This window comes from Gymnoscopelus braueri (assembly GCF_963280865.1).
Source record: "Gymnoscopelus braueri genome assembly, chromosome: 4".
NCBI lineage: Eukaryota > Metazoa > Chordata > Actinopteri > Myctophiformes > Myctophidae > Gymnoscopelus > Gymnoscopelus braueri.
The window spans coordinates 39,410,591-39,430,043 of record NC_137605.1 but is presented as its reverse complement, the minus strand read 5'-3'; the positions used below and the strand labels follow the sequence as shown (position 1 = coordinate 39,430,043).

At 39.1% G+C, this 19,453-nt stretch overlaps 1 protein-coding gene across 2 annotated transcripts; it reads right to left on the bottom strand.

The window, feature by feature from the left end:
• Nucleotides 1-874: 874 nt before the first annotated feature.
• Nucleotides 875-18,884, bottom strand: azi2 (5-azacytidine induced 2). 2 transcript variants are annotated; one of them, XM_080426628.1, is made up of 8 exons: nucleotides 18,731-18,884; nucleotides 16,212-16,444; nucleotides 14,480-14,596; nucleotides 12,656-12,761; nucleotides 10,883-11,016; nucleotides 10,347-10,396; nucleotides 8,935-9,059; nucleotides 875-3,694 (listed from the first exon to the last, which is right to left on the bottom strand). In XM_080426628.1, the coding sequence occupies exons 2-8, from the start codon at nucleotides 16,428-16,430 to the stop codon at nucleotides 3,249-3,251; spliced, it is 1,197 nt and encodes a 398-aa protein (XP_080282754.1). In that variant the 5' UTR covers nucleotides 16,431-16,444; nucleotides 18,731-18,884; the 3' UTR covers nucleotides 875-3,248. The 2 variants fall into 2 exon arrangements, with proteins under 2 accessions (XP_080282754.1, XP_080282755.1); XM_080426629.1 differs by having other exon boundaries at nucleotides 12,662-12,761.
• Nucleotides 18,885-19,453: the final 569 nt, after the last annotated feature.

Here is a 19,453-nt window from a genome sequence, read left to right as displayed (position 1 = left end):
AAAATACAATAAAATGCATTTCACTGGGAAATTTAAAGGAGTCTATTCATGTGTTTTAAGTAACCTTTGGCCAGCCACTTTGCCAGCCACTTTGAAAAATGTGAATTACATACACTTTATAGTATACTGTATGTGTATTTGGTTTTAGGTGGAAGATTACAGCCTAGTACAAATACCAAATGCATTTTGTTTGTATGTGAATTTGATGGGAATTTTTGGGAAATATTGAATTAAAAATGATCTGAAAAGTGCATTCAGAGATTTAAAAAGTACATAATAAAATGAATGGGATTGGTTGCTATGTTTGTTACATGTGAACAGGTAGCATATATATATATATTAACCAATTAACATACAGGAATTGAAAAAACCTGTCAACTAAACTAGTGAGACAAATTGGTAAACCAAATATCTTGGTGTCTGTTGCTTTCTAATAAACATGCGTGGTTAGGGTCTCCTGTTTAACCTGACTTAATGCAAGACGTGTGCAAAATGAAAAGATATTAGATCAAGATGTCATTAGAAAAATGTTCTACAATTAACAGCACTACGTTATTCTATATTCACATTAATCGTCTTCGCAAAGCCATAACATTTTATGCTGGCCCTACATATTTTTGTATGCGAGATGGCCCTCCACTAAGTCTGATTCTCTTAACCACATTAGCCCTGTTAGTTTAAAAAAATAAACGATAGCAAAGGTCAAAACATATTGGGAAGCCTTGAGCTTGTACATCTGCTCTTTTCGCTATTTGTCGTTATTGGAGAGCTGGTTTCAACTAGGTGGATATGTTAAGTTAGAAGAGTGGTTAGATAATTTCCCCAAATTGAATTTCAAGTATATTAATAGAGGCATGGAACAATACCATACAGTCACATTCATTCTTTCATTTAATTTAAGTCATATTTACAAACAGTCTGAAGTGCAGTAATTCTAAAATATAATCCATATCTACTGTACATTGCATTTTGGTTTGCAAATTGTTCACAGAATTATGAAACTGCTGCTGTAAAATAACATTTCTTATAAATTAAGAAATAATAGATCACAATTGCTATGGAACAGACTGAAAGAAAAATGGAAGAAAGATAAATCTCTAATGACCATGGCCCTTTGTGCTTTGTGCACCAATTTCACAAGTCATAAATCACATTACACTTCAGGTTATAATTCACTTATCGTATGTCTTTCCCCCACAGCAGATAATTATTTAACACACAAAAAAATCGTAAGAGGGTAGAGGGAAGGCCAAAACCAATGGTTTGGAGTGCAAAACTCAGCCTGGCAGAATACTTAAAGCCCGCCATATACATTTATACAGATATGCACAGTCTTGTACTGTATACTTCATTCTGTGTGCTCCTGATTCACACCTTATAAAAGTTTCACAAGGTTTCTACACGCTGTTCTGATTATGAAGACTGAATGATAATCCCATTGTCATGAGCACCTTATTAAGCTCTGTACTTACATGTTTCAACTGCCCTCATCACACAACAGCCTAACTCATACTCACAGATAAACATTTCAGCACAGTACAGATGTTCCTAGTTGCTATTATTCAGAACCTGCACCCACAATAAGGTGTCAATGCAGGGGAGTGTATGGAACCTATTCAGTAAATCCTCAAAATAAACGCACAAACATTCCCCTAAATACTCTTTGACTTGTGCGAAACCCTGTGCCCACAAGGCAAAGAGATTGCTGCTGCACATAGGAAACATTTGACTCAGAGACCACCTTGAAATCACTCTTACAAGTCATTGAACACTTCCAACAAACAGCAGATATCAAGGTTGACCGTCTCAGTGCAGGGGGTTGCAGAGAGATCGTTGGTTCAGCTGTCAACCACACTGTCAATCGGAGAGGTACCTTCATAGAAACTCCAGCCAAGAGCCCCATGTTCCCCTGGTTTAGGGTAAACATATTGTAGGTCCTCTCCCAGCCTGGCATCTCCGTGTCCCTTTTATAATGTCTGTTTTTTTGTGTGTGGCTAAAGAAAGAAATGCTACACATATTCATTTGACAAAAGGTCTGCGAGAGCTGAGTATGTGTTAATAGGCAGGTTTAAAGAGAGGCTTGCTTGAGTTGTAGAATTGTATCATGAGTGAAATAGTAAACAGTTGAGCTTTTTTGTTTGTTTTTTTGGTGCTAGTGAGGCTAGAGAGTTCCATTCCAAAGGCTGTACATCTATTTTAGAATAAAAGTATGAATTGCTATTTATAACTTCTCAAAAATATAAATGCAGCATTGCATTTTAATTTACTGTAATTTTAAACTTTTTTGCACTTTTCAAAGCAATGGTATTTCAAGATAGCTAATGACTTGTAGAAGGTCTGAGAATATTTCATAATTTCATTGCAATGCCAGCAATCGCTTCAGCAGAGAAAGTGGAGCAGATGTACGATTTTCAATTGCTGGACGCACTTTATTGGAATGAAACTCTTCGGTTTATCCTACTGGTTTAACTGTACTGTTGTCTGTATCCATCATAGTACAAAAAACAAACACATTGAGTCCGCATACCTAGACATAGCCTTCACACTATCATGAAACAACCATAGCACTATATACCTTTTATACGTTACAACAATCACATGTAAAGAGACTTACATTGCAGGGGGTACAGTTTTATAAAATCTAGTACTATGCATCCAGCTGTGGAATTGGATCAGTGTGGCCACAGTGAATGTAAAAGTAGGCCCTCGAAGCCCTATAGGATTATTATGAGCTGATGATGCAGGCAAGCAGAAGATGCTTTTTCACCCACACACGTTAATTGGCACACACACACACAGACACGCTCTGCTCGCATACATGCTTGTGCACACTCATGCATTAATGCATTTATGTACTTGCATACATCACAGACACGCACGCAAACACCCACACCCACCTCTACACACACACTAACACACACACACACACACACACACACAGATCTATCTGCTGAAGGCCTCTCAACAACTTTCCCTCTGTTAAGTTCAGATATGTTCTCCACCAAGGCGTCAGATATGTTCTACAGAGGTGCCACATTAACAATGAGTGTCCAAGAGCTATACTTAGAAAAGTCCCCATCTGACCCTGTGGTTAGTTCCCATGGTCAGTAGGTCCGGTCCAGTCCAGTCCAGAAGAGTGGTCTTATCAACTTAAGGCAGGTTGGGTGGTAGCTATGTGGCAGGGTTGGAGACTCCATTCATCCATTTGTTTACCCAGACATTCACATATTTGTTAATCAAAGTCTTCCTCAGTAGGGCTTGGCCCACTTGGTATTGGGGGGGCTCTTGGGGCTACAGTTCCCCACTGGTGAGGAGGAGGAGTTGGAGGTGGTAGAGGCAGCAAAGATAGGGGGGCTACTGGGATGTCCCTCCCAGAACATGGCGTCACTGGGCTTGGGGGGGCTGGGGAAGGACCAAGAGCTATCATCCAGGGAGGCCTGGTTGACAGGAGGGGGAGGCAGGAGGTTCCCACCCATGGCCCCAGCGGGGCAGTGTTGGGTGGACCAGGGCCCGTTGTTCCAACAGTCTTCCCTCAGTCCGTCAAGCAGTGGGGGTCCCGATGGGGCGCCGACAGGGGGGCAAGGGCGACCGGAGCTGGAGGGGACTGGGGGGGCGCTAGGAGGCACAGACACACGGAGTGCTGGATGGTTGTTGTTCTTCTCCACATCGTCCAGGCACTGGACAGGAACGGTGTCTAGAAAGAGAGAGGAATGTGGGAAATAAGGGACGATGGGAGGACGGATGAAAAGAGGGATGGAGGGAGAGAGCAGGGGATGGAACGAAAAAGACCAAAACAAATTATGATGACATGATGACAAATTACATGATAGTTGATGGGAGGAACATTCTGATGATGTGGGTACTGGTAGTATTATCAGCCTCATTTTCGGGCTGTAACTATCGATTATTTTGTTAGCAATTATACTAACGATTCCTTTTTCAGTAAATTGAATAATCGAGAAGCACTTTTTATATATAACAACAAAACAATACAAAGACATTCTAATCGATTTTTTAAAATTGATTAAATTGATTAATGTGATTAACCACTTAAGCCCCGTTTTGTCATTTGCCAAGCAGTGTGTGTTACAAAACGATTGCGAAAATAGTCAATTTAGTGTAAGCAATTTAGTTTAAGTTTGTAGATCTGCTATTTTCACTATTTATTTAAATCAATGATTTCATTAAAATGGATTATTTTTGAATAATATTAGTTTGCACCCGTACATCAATAGATTTTTGTTAGAAAGTTTGTAACAGAGCACTCATTCATGAAAGCATTTGATTGAAAAAGAAAGGAAGCAATTTTGTATATCTGCCACATAAATAAAATACCTTTATGGATATGTGGCTGGAATGGTTTCTGCAAGAGAGGATATGAGCACAGTCCAGTGCAAAAATCCAGAGTGTTAATTTGACCCTGAGAGTGTGAAAATGTACCTATGCAAAAGTGCACTGACAAAACAAACTTCCATTTGCAGAAAAGACAGAAAGAAAAAAGATTCTATAGACTTGATATCTATTAAATATTTATAATAAATTTCAAAGCACCACTTTTTGTTACTGATTTGAAACTAATCTGACCTTTTCCAAGTTCATTTGAAAAGGGAAACGGATTTCTCATGGTTTAGACAGGGAACAATAAATCTCAAATGTGAGCGGAAAGTTCAAATGAAGCCAACTACTTTAGCTGACAGCTGCATTTCACACTTTGGCAGGAATTACACTTTTGTTATTTGCACTCTAATTACTTACTCTACGTTAAATATGAGTATGGTTACTTCTGACCGAAGACATAAAAAAAATCACATTCAACTCCTTACAAAACAAGCTGTGTGGTAGAACAAATACAGTAGTTTGAGACCTCTGGATGGTGTAAATGTCAAGGCCACTAAATAAAAAGGATATCAAACAACAATTGTGAAACTAAGAAAATGTTGAAAGTCCAGGCAGTAACTAGACTTTGAGTGTAAGATATCACGCTGTGTACAAAGCCAATATCCTAATCATGCACACACCACGGCTTTGCCATCGAATCATCATCTTGAGCGGATAATAAAGTTTAAATGAGAGTTCCTCCTTCGCCTTTCTTCCCTCCAGTCATCCATCCATTCATCCCTCCCTCCCTCTGTTCTTCTCATCCCTGAGAGGGTCTCGTGAGGCCCGGATTTGAATAAAAGTGATTCCAAAGGAGGGACCTTAGAAGAATACAGATGCACAATATCTTTGAATAAATACATAACCATCCCTCTTCCCCTCACTACCCTTCCCCTCCCCCTCCCTCACATTCTCTCCCTCTCTCTCTCTCTCCCTATTTCTCTATCCGTCTCATCTACGTTTCAGGATTACATCCTTATTTGGTGGAATAAATAGGCCTATGTTTATTTTCTTGCCATATTTCCTTTTAATTTGCCCATCCCCATCTCCTCTTCTGTCACACAAAGGGAGCAGTCAGACAACAAAGGGAATGTCTTCTAGGGTGGGAAACATCAGGTCAGAGGGACAGACCTGGAGGGAGCAGACCAGTTCATAATATCCTTACAGCATTGGTTCTCAAACTTTTTCATGCCAAGGACCACCAAAATTGTATTTGGCCACGGACAGGGACCCCCAGAAGCAAAGATTTGAGTAAAACATTTTGGCTTTAAAAATATATATATATTCAAAGATTTGTGCAAATTTTCACGAAAAAAGATAAATAGCAGATCTATCTACAAGCTCATATATTTTCTAACAGCCAAAGTATACAATAATGGTTGAAGTGGTTAAAATGATTGTGACGCTATATTAACTTATTTAGCTGGGGACCCCCTCGTACCCCGCCAAGGACCGCTGGGGGTCCCCGGACCCCATTTTGAAAACCAATGCCTTACAGCATTTTAGCACTTGGACAACGTCTGTAGTTTTCTCACAAGCCTTATGAGTGAAACTGCAAGCATGAGCTGAGGGAAAAGTCTTACAGTGGTACAGCTGGTAGAGTATAATACAGAGAAGCACACAGACAACTTATTTCAAACTGTCCGTTAGATCAGTGGTTTTCAACCTGTGAGTCCCAGGGGCGTCCCCACATGATTTTTTGGGGGGTCCCCAGATGACAGTCAAGTGACAATGTAAAGACTTTTAAGACCTTTTTAATATTAAAAAAAAAGAGAAAATACCATTACTGCATCAACAGTAATCAACAAACTATACCATAAAAACTGGTCAAACATTGTCCAAATTGTCAAATAATATAAGAGCTAATTTCTTTTAAAATAGCCGATCTACACGCTCACAAGATCAGCTATTTTCACAATATTTATCTGTGGAACAGAGTCAAACTAAATGTAATGCTTACAATTCCAAGTGCTTGTCAGGGTGGGGGGTCCCCAGTTCAAATATGATTATTTTGGGGGGTCACGGCCTGAAAAGGTTAAGAACCACTGCGTTAGATGTCAAATTCCAGTGATTACACATCATTTCAAATTCCAGACTAGTTAATATGATGCCAGTCATCTATATAGCTCATTTTTTATTGATGTTACATGTCTTTTTGTGTCCAAAATGGACTTCAACTGCAGAGCAATGTGGCTCCAATTTCTTTTATTTCGTTTTGGTGGCTCCAATTTGACTTCCTTTTCCCCTTTAACCACATGAATCCTAGCGTCCCTATTCTCTTGCGAACATTTGGCGAAAATAACCGATCTACAAGCTCACAGCTTGTAGCAAGTATAGACCCCTGGGGGACCCCAATTAAGAAATGATATTGGTTTAAATGGGTTGTGCATTTGTAACACAGGCCTGCACAACATTAGTAAGTCATTCATAAATCACCCACAAGATTCTAGTAATTTGCTACAATGACACTGAAAATTACCTACATTTACCATCATAAAGATTACAGTTCAATCAAGAGCAACAACAACCTCTGCAGCTACACTCTATAATCACTGAAAGTTGCTTTCTGCTACCATGTACAGTCATGTAAGTTGGATCAGCATTGTCAGGTAGCTGCAGTAGAGCCACTGTTTAAAGCCCAAAGTGCAGAGTTGTGACAGGATGTTGCAAGTCCCTCATGTGCCGGGGTTAGGGGCAGGTTAACACAAACATAATACACAGCTGTTTAACCCTCAGTTTTGCCTTTTTTTTACTATAATTAGTACTTGGCATTCCATTCATCTATAGAAAATGAACCAGGCCAATTCACGGATAATGCACACAAAATATCAAACATAATATTCAATTCAGCAGGATAATAAACTTGGTTCAATTTGTTAAAACTGCAAATAGCTATTTAAACTATTTATGGCGCATGGTCTACTCTAAAGTGCATGGCACAAGTGCATTTGGGTGCTTCAGTCCAACTCCACTTTTCTCTCATTAAACTGTGCATAATCTGGGCGCAATGCACGGCACAAGACGCAACAATTGTTTTTAGTCTCCTCATTAATCATGGGTGGCTTTTGGGCATAACATGAATTAAACCAATCGCGAGTGTCATCTCCCATTGCCTTTCAGAGCCAGGTGCCTCTGCACCTTGCGCATTTCTATGTAAATTGCAGAGTTGGCAATTTGGAGGAGAAGCAAACGTTTTTCTGCTGAGGAAACGGGTCTGCTCGTGCACTTGTCCACATCTTCTGGCATCACCAGAATGCCCGCTCAATGCTGAAAGCGAAATGATGATGCCAGACAGGGAAAACTGAAGCCCACCGCAAACAAGAGATGGACCACAAGCAGTGACTAGTGGCATATTTTGGCATGAGTTCAGAATCATGCCTTCCTAAGTCCTGTAATGTGTCCTCATTTGCATGTCCAAGAGACACCTGTGATATCTTGACATAATCGACGTTTCATAATCGACTAGCCTGATTAACTGCTTAATCCTGTATAGTACTTCGTTGTACAATGGTGGCGTACAAAAATAGTGAAAATAGCCGATACAATGTATTTCAAATAAATCAGCATTGTCAGGTAGCTCAGTAGAGCTACTGTATAAAGCCCAGTGCAGAGTTGTGACAGGGTTGCAAGTCCCTCATGTTCAGGGGTTAGGGGCAGGTTAACACATTCAATTCCGGGAACGCATCTCTGTCATTTTAGATTTCTGTGGCTATTAAAAAATAGCAGATATACAAGCTCATAGCGCGGCACCGAGTGCCGCGCTATGAGCTTGTAGATCTGCCATTTTTGAAAAATCGTGAAAATGTGTGCAAATATTTGAATATATCTTTTTTTTTTAAGCGACCATTTGTAACTCAAATGTTTGCTTCTGTGGGTCCCTGGAACAAAATATTTTTAAAAAGTTGTCTTCAAAAAATATATATTTAAAGATTTGCACGATTTTTCATTTTCGATTTTTTTTTAGATAATAATTAATCAGGCTAAAAATAATTTGTTCATTAATCGTAATCGAGGCAAATGTATGAAATAATCGTGATAGGTCTACGTCTATACGTTGTTAAGAGAAAGAAAAACAAAACCAGAAGTGTAGGGGTTCACTAAATTCTTCAAAGACGAGGGGTCCTTGAATATTTAATAATATCAGAAATGAAGTGTACCTATTGAAATAAACAGTATCTCTCTCTCTCTCTCTGGCCTCGCCGCTCTCCTCACCTCCATGGTGCTGAAAGTAACGTAATAATGTATTAGTTATTTCTGAACCGTGGTGATGAATATCTCAGTAATGTTATCTGCCACGTTGAACCTGAGTGGCGTGTTCAACCTGACGCCATGTAAGTTGGCATGGTACAGACTGTGCCCTACCCGCCTACAGTATGTATAGGAGAACTAACTGTCGGTCGGAAACTAGCAATGACACTTGACCGCAATGGCCGGTTTGTGCTATGTGTGAGATGTAAGTATGCTACGTGCCTACTGCATACACCCACATACACAAAACCACATTTAAACAGAGGAGAGAAACTGTGTGTGTGTGTGTGTGTGTCCAGCAGGCCTCACCTTGTCTGTTGTCATTGAGCAGTGGTTTTAGTTTCCTGACCACGCTTGTTTGGTGCTTCAGCTCAGAGTGGAGACGTGTAATCTCAGAGCACAGAGCTTCGTATATCTGCTGCATGTTCCTCTCCCTGCAAATATAGTCCATTGGTTTGAGATTAATTTTAACAGATGCCCGAGCACTATCTTTAGACGCTGTGGTAAAAATGTTGGTGTGAACTTTGAGAATGAGAATAAAAGTGTGGAGAATGCCAAAATGTTACAAATCAAATGACAGATCGTGTTTATTTAGAAGTGGTTTGATCGTCATAATTATCTTTTTAATTAAATTAGTATTTACCACTATAAAAGTGATTAAGTGAACCAATACACAGTATTTAAGCGAAATTAACAAAATGCTGGTATCATAGTTAAGTGTAATCCACCAGCACTGAAAAACTGGCCTTTCCACACTTTTGTTACATGTGAAATCTCGTCCACACTTTATCTAAATGTCAGCGACTGGCTTAAAAATGAAAAAAGATAAGGATGAAAGAGAGAGATTTTCTTTCACAGATAATTCCCAACTTAATTTCTTATGCCAATTTTGAATGGGCAATATTTGCTATATACCTCCCTCTAGTGTCCAAAGGAGTCAACTACACTATGGTCTACTCTATATCCTACTATGGAATCCTACTACTACTACTAATAATAATAATACATTTTTATTTGTAACACACTTTATATTTGACACAAATCTCAAAGTGCTAAGTACTATATCCTACTAGCCTAATACAAGAAGACAGTATGATATTCAACTATACAGAGGTGCACTGTGCAGAGATGTAGAGTTGAGGTCTGCACAGGTCCAAAATTACAAAACCTAACCCTAATGGACCCGTGGAATTCGTTCAGAGATCCGATTGGTAACAACATATTTATTACAGAAACAACCTGGTGCATGTCCGAGATGAGAGGGACCAGAGAGACCCTGGACAGGTTGGGTACTATATGGACCCAACAAACCCAATAGAATTATTATGCCATTCTAACAGTAGATGACAGTGACAGGTTACTCCATTATAATTTAATCTACTACCAGCTACATAGCAGCCTAAAATAAGTGATCTTCTCATTTCTTATAAAGTAAGTGAGAATGAAATTAAACTGCATGTTAAATGGATTATTAAAACAATAGTTGCAGTAGCCTACTGTACATGGTTTACATTAGTCATAACTTAGGCGTATGGCTCTTCAAGTGGAGTGTAAATTAATTAATTTTTTTTGGAGGCGAGAAGACACGCCTCCAGCGCCCACAGCGTCCGCGGCAGGAATCGAACCCAGGACCTTCTTGCTGCGAGGCGACAACGCTACCAGCTGTGCCACCGTGCCCCCATTTGTAACCCGATTTCTGTAATATTCTTTAAGTACTGTACCTGGTGTCGTGGTCCAAGTCCAAGTCTTCTCCGTTGAGACCTTGTGGTTCCTAAAACAAAATAAAGTGTCAAAAATAAAAAACAAGTCTAGTGAGGTTTGAGGAGCAGAAAGTGATTTTCTTTTGTTGGTAATCAATCATTGCTATAGCGTATTTGTTCAGATAGTTCTTTGGTAAACTAAAGATACATTTTCAGGTGATTTTCATCCAATCAGGAGAGAGAACTCAACTCATACAGGATACTGGATAAACAAGTGAAATTGGAAGTGATGAACAAAATAAATGAGCAAACAAAATTGGAACTGGAACACTATAATATTGAACCTGAAAATTTATTTGCTGTTTATTAATGCGCTGCAGACACGGCGAGACCCCTGTTACTGAACACTCTATTGTCTATAGCAATGATTACCATCTCAATAAAGCAATGATTACCATCTCAATAAAGAACTTTAACTTAACAAAAATATTTTAGTTTTAACCACTTACTCTACCTTTACATACTAAGTGTGTAGAGGTGCCGTTTAGTTTTCTTACCCCAAGTCTCTCCAGCAGTCTACCGTTTTGCAGCGTTAACCTCTCCAGTTCCTCCTGCAACGTGCGGACCTTTAGTTCAGAGTTGACCCTGTCCACCTCCAAGTAGTCTGGGGGGGTGGTGAGACTCTTCATCACTGGACATGCATGGACAAGAGTATAAACGGGATTATTACACGGCTTGGTTGAATGCTTGATTCTGATTGGTCAATCACTGAATTCAGTGCTGTGTTATTTCTGGATAATGACAGATGAGCTCAATAACAGCCCTCTGTGTAATCAAAGGCTCAGAGCACCTGGCTCATATCAACCTGCGCTGCTTGATTTTATGCTGAATCCAACATGAAAGCCATGTAAACAAACACACCATGTCATTTACAACTAAACGTTGCTCTCAAGAATATTTTTTAAAGTATTTGAAGAGAGAAATAGACGATGCAATAACCGAAAAGTGATTCCATTTGAGCCACTACACTTCCTGTTGTTTTCCGAGGCGACCGTGTTGCACTGGACGGACGGACGGCCGCACCCGGCATAAATTAATGTAATACTTGCATTACCGTAAGCAAGAAAATACTTTGTTTTGTTGCTACTTTTGGGTCAGTTTATTAATGTATTTATAAAGTAGTCGTGTAAGAAGCATTACACCCCGATGACCGGCTCGCTGTCAATTATCCCTTGCTGAAAAGATGAAGACGGTAAATATAAACCTTTTCTGAATATATGTATATTGTAAGTAATAATAATTCATTTCAGAGCACTAACACTTAAATCCATCTTTGCGTGCATTGTGCATCCATCTTTACCTTGTCTATGTGTTTTTGGGGCAATGCTACCATTACAGTAGATACAGTTGAGTTAGCAGATGATTATTGGTCAATATTTCTAAAATACACATTATCCTATGACTAAAGGAATTGCACTCTAATGTGAGATGCTCTTTCATTTACAACATGGTGTGTAGAGTCGGGTGCCTGGTGGCTCAGCCAGTTAGTGCCCACACCATGCTCCTACTGAGCACAAGGACCTGGGTTCGAATCCGACCCCGTCCTGTCTCGCATGTCTCTCCTCTCTCTTTGTGCTTAGTTTTCTGTCTCTCTACACTGACCTTGTGAAATAAAGCATAAAATGCCCGAAAATAATCTTTACAAATAAAAACAAAACATGGTGTGTAGATTTAAGTGCTGTGCCAGTGCTACTGTCAGAGGTGATGGATGACGCACTATGCCTGAAGTGGTTATCCTAACTGAGTTTTCAGTATGGTTTTCCATTTCTGCAGTATTATTAAGTCTTAAAGGACCACTTCGCCCATTTTGGTCATATATCTTCATATAACTGGTCCTCACTAATACTCATTATAAGATGGCAGATTCATTGGTGGGCTATCGACAGTTCAGAAACCTGCCTACCAATAATTTACATAATTCATGAGGATTCCAAGCTAATATAAACTAGCCTTTCTCATTTTTCTTGCATAATGAATACATTAAAAAAAGTCTGAAATGTTGTTTGAAATGACCAAACCTGCCTACGAGTGACTGTCCACAGCCCTTCATTGAGACACAGAGCGAATAGACAGAAAATGTTGGCATCTTCTAATGACCATTAGTGAGGACCAATTGTATGAAGATAAGTTGAAAATGGGTGAAGTGGTCCTTTAAGAGCACATATTATTATTAAATTGAATTTGGAAATACCAAAAACACAGCAGTAATGTCAGAGTGAACAATAGATACACATGAGCAAATAAATGCGATGGATTTCTGTGTGCTGTGCCTCTACCTTGGCTGGTCTCCATCTCTGTCCTCAGCTGAAGCACCTCCAACTCTTTGGCCTGTAGCTGCTCTGTCAGCAGCTTCTCACTCTCATTCTTCTCCTTTTTCTGCCAAAGACAGAAGGAAGACAGAGAAGAAGGAGAAAGGTGGACATTAACCCATTAAGACCTGGAACGAGTGCCGCGCTACGAGCTTGTAGATCTGCTATTTTTGAAAAATCTAGACAATTTGTGCAAATCTTTGAATATATATATATTTTAAAGCGAACATTTGTAACTCAAATCTTTGCTTCTCGGGGTCCCTGGAACAAAACATTTTGAGATGGGGGTCCGCGGCCAAATACACATCATTTTGGGGTCCTTGACATGAAAAAGTTTGAGAACCACTGACATAGCAACATAGGTATTTTCAAATAACTGTTAGGATTTAGAAGACATTTTGTAGAATTGGAACCTCAGGCCTTAATGGGTTAATATACGTGTTAATAAATACAGTAGTACTATTCACAAGTGAGCATTTGAGATGTACCAGTATTTGGTACTATCTGCAGACCTGACTCTTATATTTAACAGTAACTTTTATCTATTTTTTTAAATTATATATATACTTTATACCTAGGGGTGAAAGTAGGCCAGTACTAAAAGATTCAGTGCCTACCGGGAAGAGGGGACAGCATCTGCCTGCCAAAACCCACAAACAACCCATCATGATGACATTTCCAACAAGAAAACACATCTGCTAATGTTAGGTCAATATAAACAACAGTTAGGTTTCTTGTAAATTGCTTCTAAATTGTTCCAGTGCGTTTGTGCACAGCACAGGTCTGTGCTGGAGGGAGAGGAATACTGCTGTGCAAAGTCTTTCCAAAACGGTTTATTTACTGGATAACGACAACTTCTGCTGCAGCTGACTGTCTGATATAGAGTGCGGTTGGTTTTTGGCAAAAACAATTCAAGTAAAATGGCAAAATAAGTTGTGATGCTTCATGATGTTCAGTATTCCAACATAGACAGCAGGGTCAAACAAACTATGCAACTGCACAGTGCATAGATGGGTGCGTTTGATTCAGTGTTCCCGTACTTCATGATCATTATTTTTTGATTTACACTGGACAAGGATGACATTAGCTCTTGTAACAGGCCCACAGATCCTTAACACATTCCCTGCCAAGGACGTAGATCTACGTCCGTTCAGATCCAACCGTTGACTGCCAGTGATGTAGATCTACTTCGATTCAATTATTTTTTTATTCCACAAGAGGGCGCTCTGACGCAACTTAGGAACGATCCCTCGACGCTGATAGAAGGAGTGGACGGATGTGACATCATCCCAAAAAAACTCCCTTCCTTCCATTCCTATCTTAGGATTTGTGGAAAAACACTTCTTGCTCGGATTAATTTTTTTGTGTAAAAACAAGCCATTTTCAATGGCCGATCCCGGTATAAATGTTTTTGTTCCAGTGGATAGACGAGACCCTCCCCCACCCCCCAGACACTTTTTGTTTACATCCGCGGCTCTCCAAAGATCGTCAAAACAGGTAAAAAACGCTGGCACCAGCGGAAAAAGCGGATGCATAGTACCTACCTGGCAGTGAATATTAAGGCCGCCCCTGACCTTATTAGTATATTTTATACTTTTCTTTCTCTCATCTGCTGTATATTTTCTTCTTTAATTTAATTTAATTTAGTATTGTAAATTTGTATTTAAGTTTGGGCTCTCTGAATGCTACTGTCCTTGGTTTGGGGTTTATTAGTAATGGTTGAGAAATTAGCAACGTTGCTCATGTCTCAGCTTGAGGCAAGGATAACTTTATCAATAAACTTACCAGTTTGTTGAGTTCAATCTGTAGGTCCTCCTTTTCTATATAGATACCTCGGTAAGCACTGAAGGCCTTGTTTACATACTGGGGACCCTCTGATGGAGGAGCCTCTGGCCTGAAGAGCTAGAACAGAGATCATAGAAAGAAAAAGAAAATGACAGTAAGGTGGAAGAAGGTGTAGAATAGAGAGAGAAAGAGAGAGAAGATGGTAGTAGAGGAGACAGATTAGTCATCTTCATACATCAGCTTTACTGTAATTTCAGTGGTAGGAAACTGCTCTCTAGATCTCTTAGATCATCTCTAACTATACAGTGTTCTCACTAACTGGGTTTCCATAAAACCTGTTGAAAATATGAAGCGAATTTTCAGAATTTCAGAGGACAAAAAGCATCACAGAATAAGTGCGAAACTTTAATTAATGGAGCCGCAAGTTGCGCACATAAACTCATTCATGAAGGTGAGTATATGAAAGATGTTATTAAGATCTTATATTAAAGTGTACTTTATAAAACGTGTCCACAAAATTACAGCATTCATTAGCCTAATTTTATCATCTGAACTTATTCTGTGTAGGCCTACAGTTGAAATGAGGGCTACATGTGTTCGGAAATGTGTTTGGTTAGTAAACCCGACGTCACGAGGTGGCTTCCACTTATGAATAACAACTACTATAGGCCTACTTAGTTATAATTCTGGGCTAATTATAATACAAAATATTAAGCTATAAACTGTGCAAAATCGATAGTCATTCGAGTTCAATGCTTTATTCTTAAAAACCTATTCGGCAAGTGTTTCCATCCACTATTTGCGCATTTAATATTTTCGATAAAGCCCCAAAATCCATCACCCTCAAGCGCAAAAATGAATATTTTTCCATTCAAGGATTTATGCGCAAAATGCGCAAAAAGGGGGTCCAGGCCCGGACCGCGGGACACCTCCCTGTGGACCCTGGGCAATTTTTTTTTTTTTTTTTTTGGGATTCTTGGAGGGGGTGTGAAAAAGTATTTGAATTGTTGTTCTGTTTTGTTTTCATGTTTATTTTCATGTATGTTTTCATACTCTGCACCAGACGGGGAAATCCCAGGGGGTACGGGGGAGATTGGACCCCCCCCCTCCCCCCAAGTCATTTATAATAATAACAATAAATGTTAAAATAATTAAAAATACTTATTTAATAGAACCTGAACCCACTTATGCATCGTAAGTTATTAATAATGAAGAAGAATTAACATAACACAGTGTCAAATTAGCTAGATTAGAGGAAAAGAAAAAAAGAAAAACTCAACATTTTGGCATGCGGGGGACCCCCTTTAGCCTCAACCCAGATTTGCGCCACTGCTCTGCACCCCAGTTTTATTAAGTTGGTTGGTTGGGAGGGGATCCGATTTGATAAGCTAAGCTCGATTGACCGACTTAAATAAACGGACCTTTGTCTTATTCAAAAAATTATTTGTGGACCCTCAAGATTTGTAGTTGAGTACCCCTGGTATCTAATAATGCCCTATGTATCTTTCACTTACCTATTCCTTTCCTCCTCTCTCTTTCTCACCTTACTAATCTCCTACAATCTCTTTCTAAGTCCATGCCTTGCTCTGTAGCTGTTATATCTATATGTCACCAGTTATATGTCACCTGTTATATCTAATGTCACCAGTGTTCTTCCACTTCCGGTTTCTTAATCTTGACATCTCTCTCTCTCACACCATCCCCAACATCCTTTTCCTCTCTCACTGTGTACCTTATCCTCCAGCTGTTTGACTCTCTTCCTCAGTATAGCATTCTCCCGTTCTGTGTCTCTTAGCCTCTTCTTGATGTCCTCGTAGGCCGTGACCAGGGCAAAGTGTGATGCCACGGACTCGTCGCCAGCACACACTGACACGGGGCTCTCACCAGATGCGCCATAAGCTGTCTCGTGTTTCAGGATGCAGATGTCATCATCCACCGCCAGGGGCTCCATGCCTAGTGCACAGACTAACAACAGCAGCATACAAACAGTAGCATCACACCACTGGACAGTTACAAGAAAGCGTTACATTCCTAAATCTGGTTTCTACGTTTGAAAAATGTACTCTAAAAGAAATGTCTGCTTGCATCAAAATAAATTGTACCACTGCAAAAAATAACCAACGTCAGGAGTAATCATTTTGGCAGATAAGGATGTCGGGTGGCGTCAAGAACACCTTGTCCATAGTCCATTCACCACCATGACTGTTAGTAAAGGGCCAATTAGTCACTCACAACATTGGCTTTTCCAGATAGAATAAAAGCAACTGTGTGGCATATACAATCTATGTCAATCTTTAAACTATGTCAATCTTTTGACAACATAGGGAGTACAGCTTGGGGTTAGCCTAAGCTTCCTGGCACTTGAATATTTTAACTATTTACACAGTAGTATGATAAGGAAATTAATCCTACTGTACAGTATATATCCCAAGATTGATTACCTCCTAGTAGGACAGCTATATTGCCACTAAGAGTTTTAACATCAAACTAAACCACCATTAAATGTACAAAGAAAGACATCACTGTTAGGTTTCCAATGGGCTACAAGGACAGGATGAGCATATAAAAACGAATGATAATGGTAGATAGGTGGACTCATACAGACAGCAACAGGTGACCACAATGACTATGAGTCTATGACTATTAACTTTCCTTCTCTCATGATATATGTTTCATTGTCAAATACACTGACCTACACTTACAATGGCAATTACCCTTGTAGGGCAATTTGTAAACGTTTGCTTAGTGTGCATCATAATCTGTCAGAAATCAGTCACGGGCAGCATTGGCATTAGAGTATTTAAGTGGCTATCCAGCCGTCGGCCTGTAATTGTTAAATGAAACATGTCAACAAGCTGATCATGCCAGCCATCCATGCAGCATAAACTGTTTTAACTCAGCTGACTCTCTAAATGCAGAATCATTCTGAGTGGGTTTTTGAACGTCGACAGAAGCAGTGGTGGAAAGTAACTAAGGACATTTACTCAAGTACTGTACTTGAAGTTGAGTAAATGTACAACTTTTACTTAACTGGAGTATTTCCAATTTTCAATACTTTCACTTCTACTCCACTACATCTCAGAGGCAAATATTGTACTTTTACTCCAGTACAATTATTTAAAATCTTTAGTTACAGGTATTTCTACACTCACTTTTACTTAAGTAAAACATACGAGTAGGCCTACTTTTTCCACCACTGATTCTGAGTGGGTTTTTGAACGTCGTGAGATCCTGACAGAAGTACTGTCAGTATCCATAGGTCAGGATCTCACGAAATCGAAAGTGAAACAGTCAGTTGCTTACAACGGATGTAGCTTTCGTTCCGTCTTGATCGTAACGAGCGAGCATACATTTTCAGGTGGATAGATCAGTAAATATCCAGGGAGGTGGTCACGTGAAGCATGACAAGCTCGTACAATTCAAAGAAAACGAAAAAAGCCAAGTTATCTGAACCCACACGATGTAAACAATGAATGACCACTGCTGTTTGAAAGCTAATATTATGGCGTTGAACCTCGGACAGTCCAAAGTAAAACCTTTTTCTACATTAGGTCCACGGTTGCAGAACATTGAACGTTGTAATATGAATAACCAACAAGGTATAAACAGTATTACGAACATCGGTGTCTCTGGTGACAAGGGTCGATGATGTGACATGCAGACATGATAACATTAAGCTAATGCTAACCAGTGTTGCCAGGTTTTGCGAAAGAAATAAGCAACCAGGTCTAGGAAAACAAGCCCAAAAGAAGCAATTTAGGCCACATGAGCACATTAATTAAACCTATATGCATGCATATTTTCAAATAGACGATCTACAAGATCGTGACGCGTTGTGAGCTTGCAGATCTGCTATTTTCAAAAAACTCTTGCAATAAAATGTGGAATATTCGGGATATTTATTAAATATTCTAACGACACAAATGCTCCCTGACACAAAACATTTTCATGAAAATATTTGACGTCTTTAAATTTAAAGTAAAAAATAAATAAATAATACATTTAATCATTTTAATAATTTAAATAATATTTTTTGGGGAAACAAGCCTAAATAAGCAAGTACACTTTAGAAACATACCCCCTCAACTACCAATTTTCCAATGCAACTTTACAGAAAAATAAGCCCAAAGTCGCTTATAATAAGCCGACATGGCAACACTGATGCTAACAGCAGCTATATTGGCCATTTAACACTAGCAGGTCGAAGCTACCGTCCGCAACCTATCGTTTTACATGTCGACAGCCACTAACCTTGTTAATAGATGCTGTTTTTCTAATTATATCACGTCCTGTCTGCGTTGGGACATGTGGTAATGTTGATTCAGAGGGTCTAGAAACAAAATAGCTGTGTTTTTGTAAGAGGAAAACAAAGAAACGTAGCAGAGGGTCTCTGTGTCTGAGCTGACAGGTGAGGAAACAAAAACTTCCGGGAGTCACTTGACTTTCAGACACACTTTCAAAATAAAAGCACTGGGTGGTTGTTGGACAAAAAACGTGATTACAAGTCAAAGTCCGGAATTTCAAATTTACTTTAAAAAAAAGTACAAAAGTATTGGCATCAAAATGTACTTAAAGTACCAAAAGTAAAAGTACTCCTTGTGCAGAATGGCCAATTTCGATGTATAAAAATCTTATGAAAATAGCCAAAATATATATAGAGCTTAAGTGGATAATGTATGTTTAGTAATAAAACTCAAAATTCTACAAAGTAACTAGTAATTGAAAAAATATATATATTTTTAAGTGGATAAAGGCTACAAACAAACGACTTGGAGAGTGGGTTTGGTTTCAATGTGTATGTGCTTCATTGTCTGTCTGTCTGTCTGTCTGTCTGTCTGTCTGTCTGTCTATTATAGTGAATGTGTATACCATATATTGTATAATAATACAAATAATAATATAAATGTGATAATAAAACAAACTGAGATTTACTGTATGTATGAAATCTATACATGTATGACACTTTCTTTTATT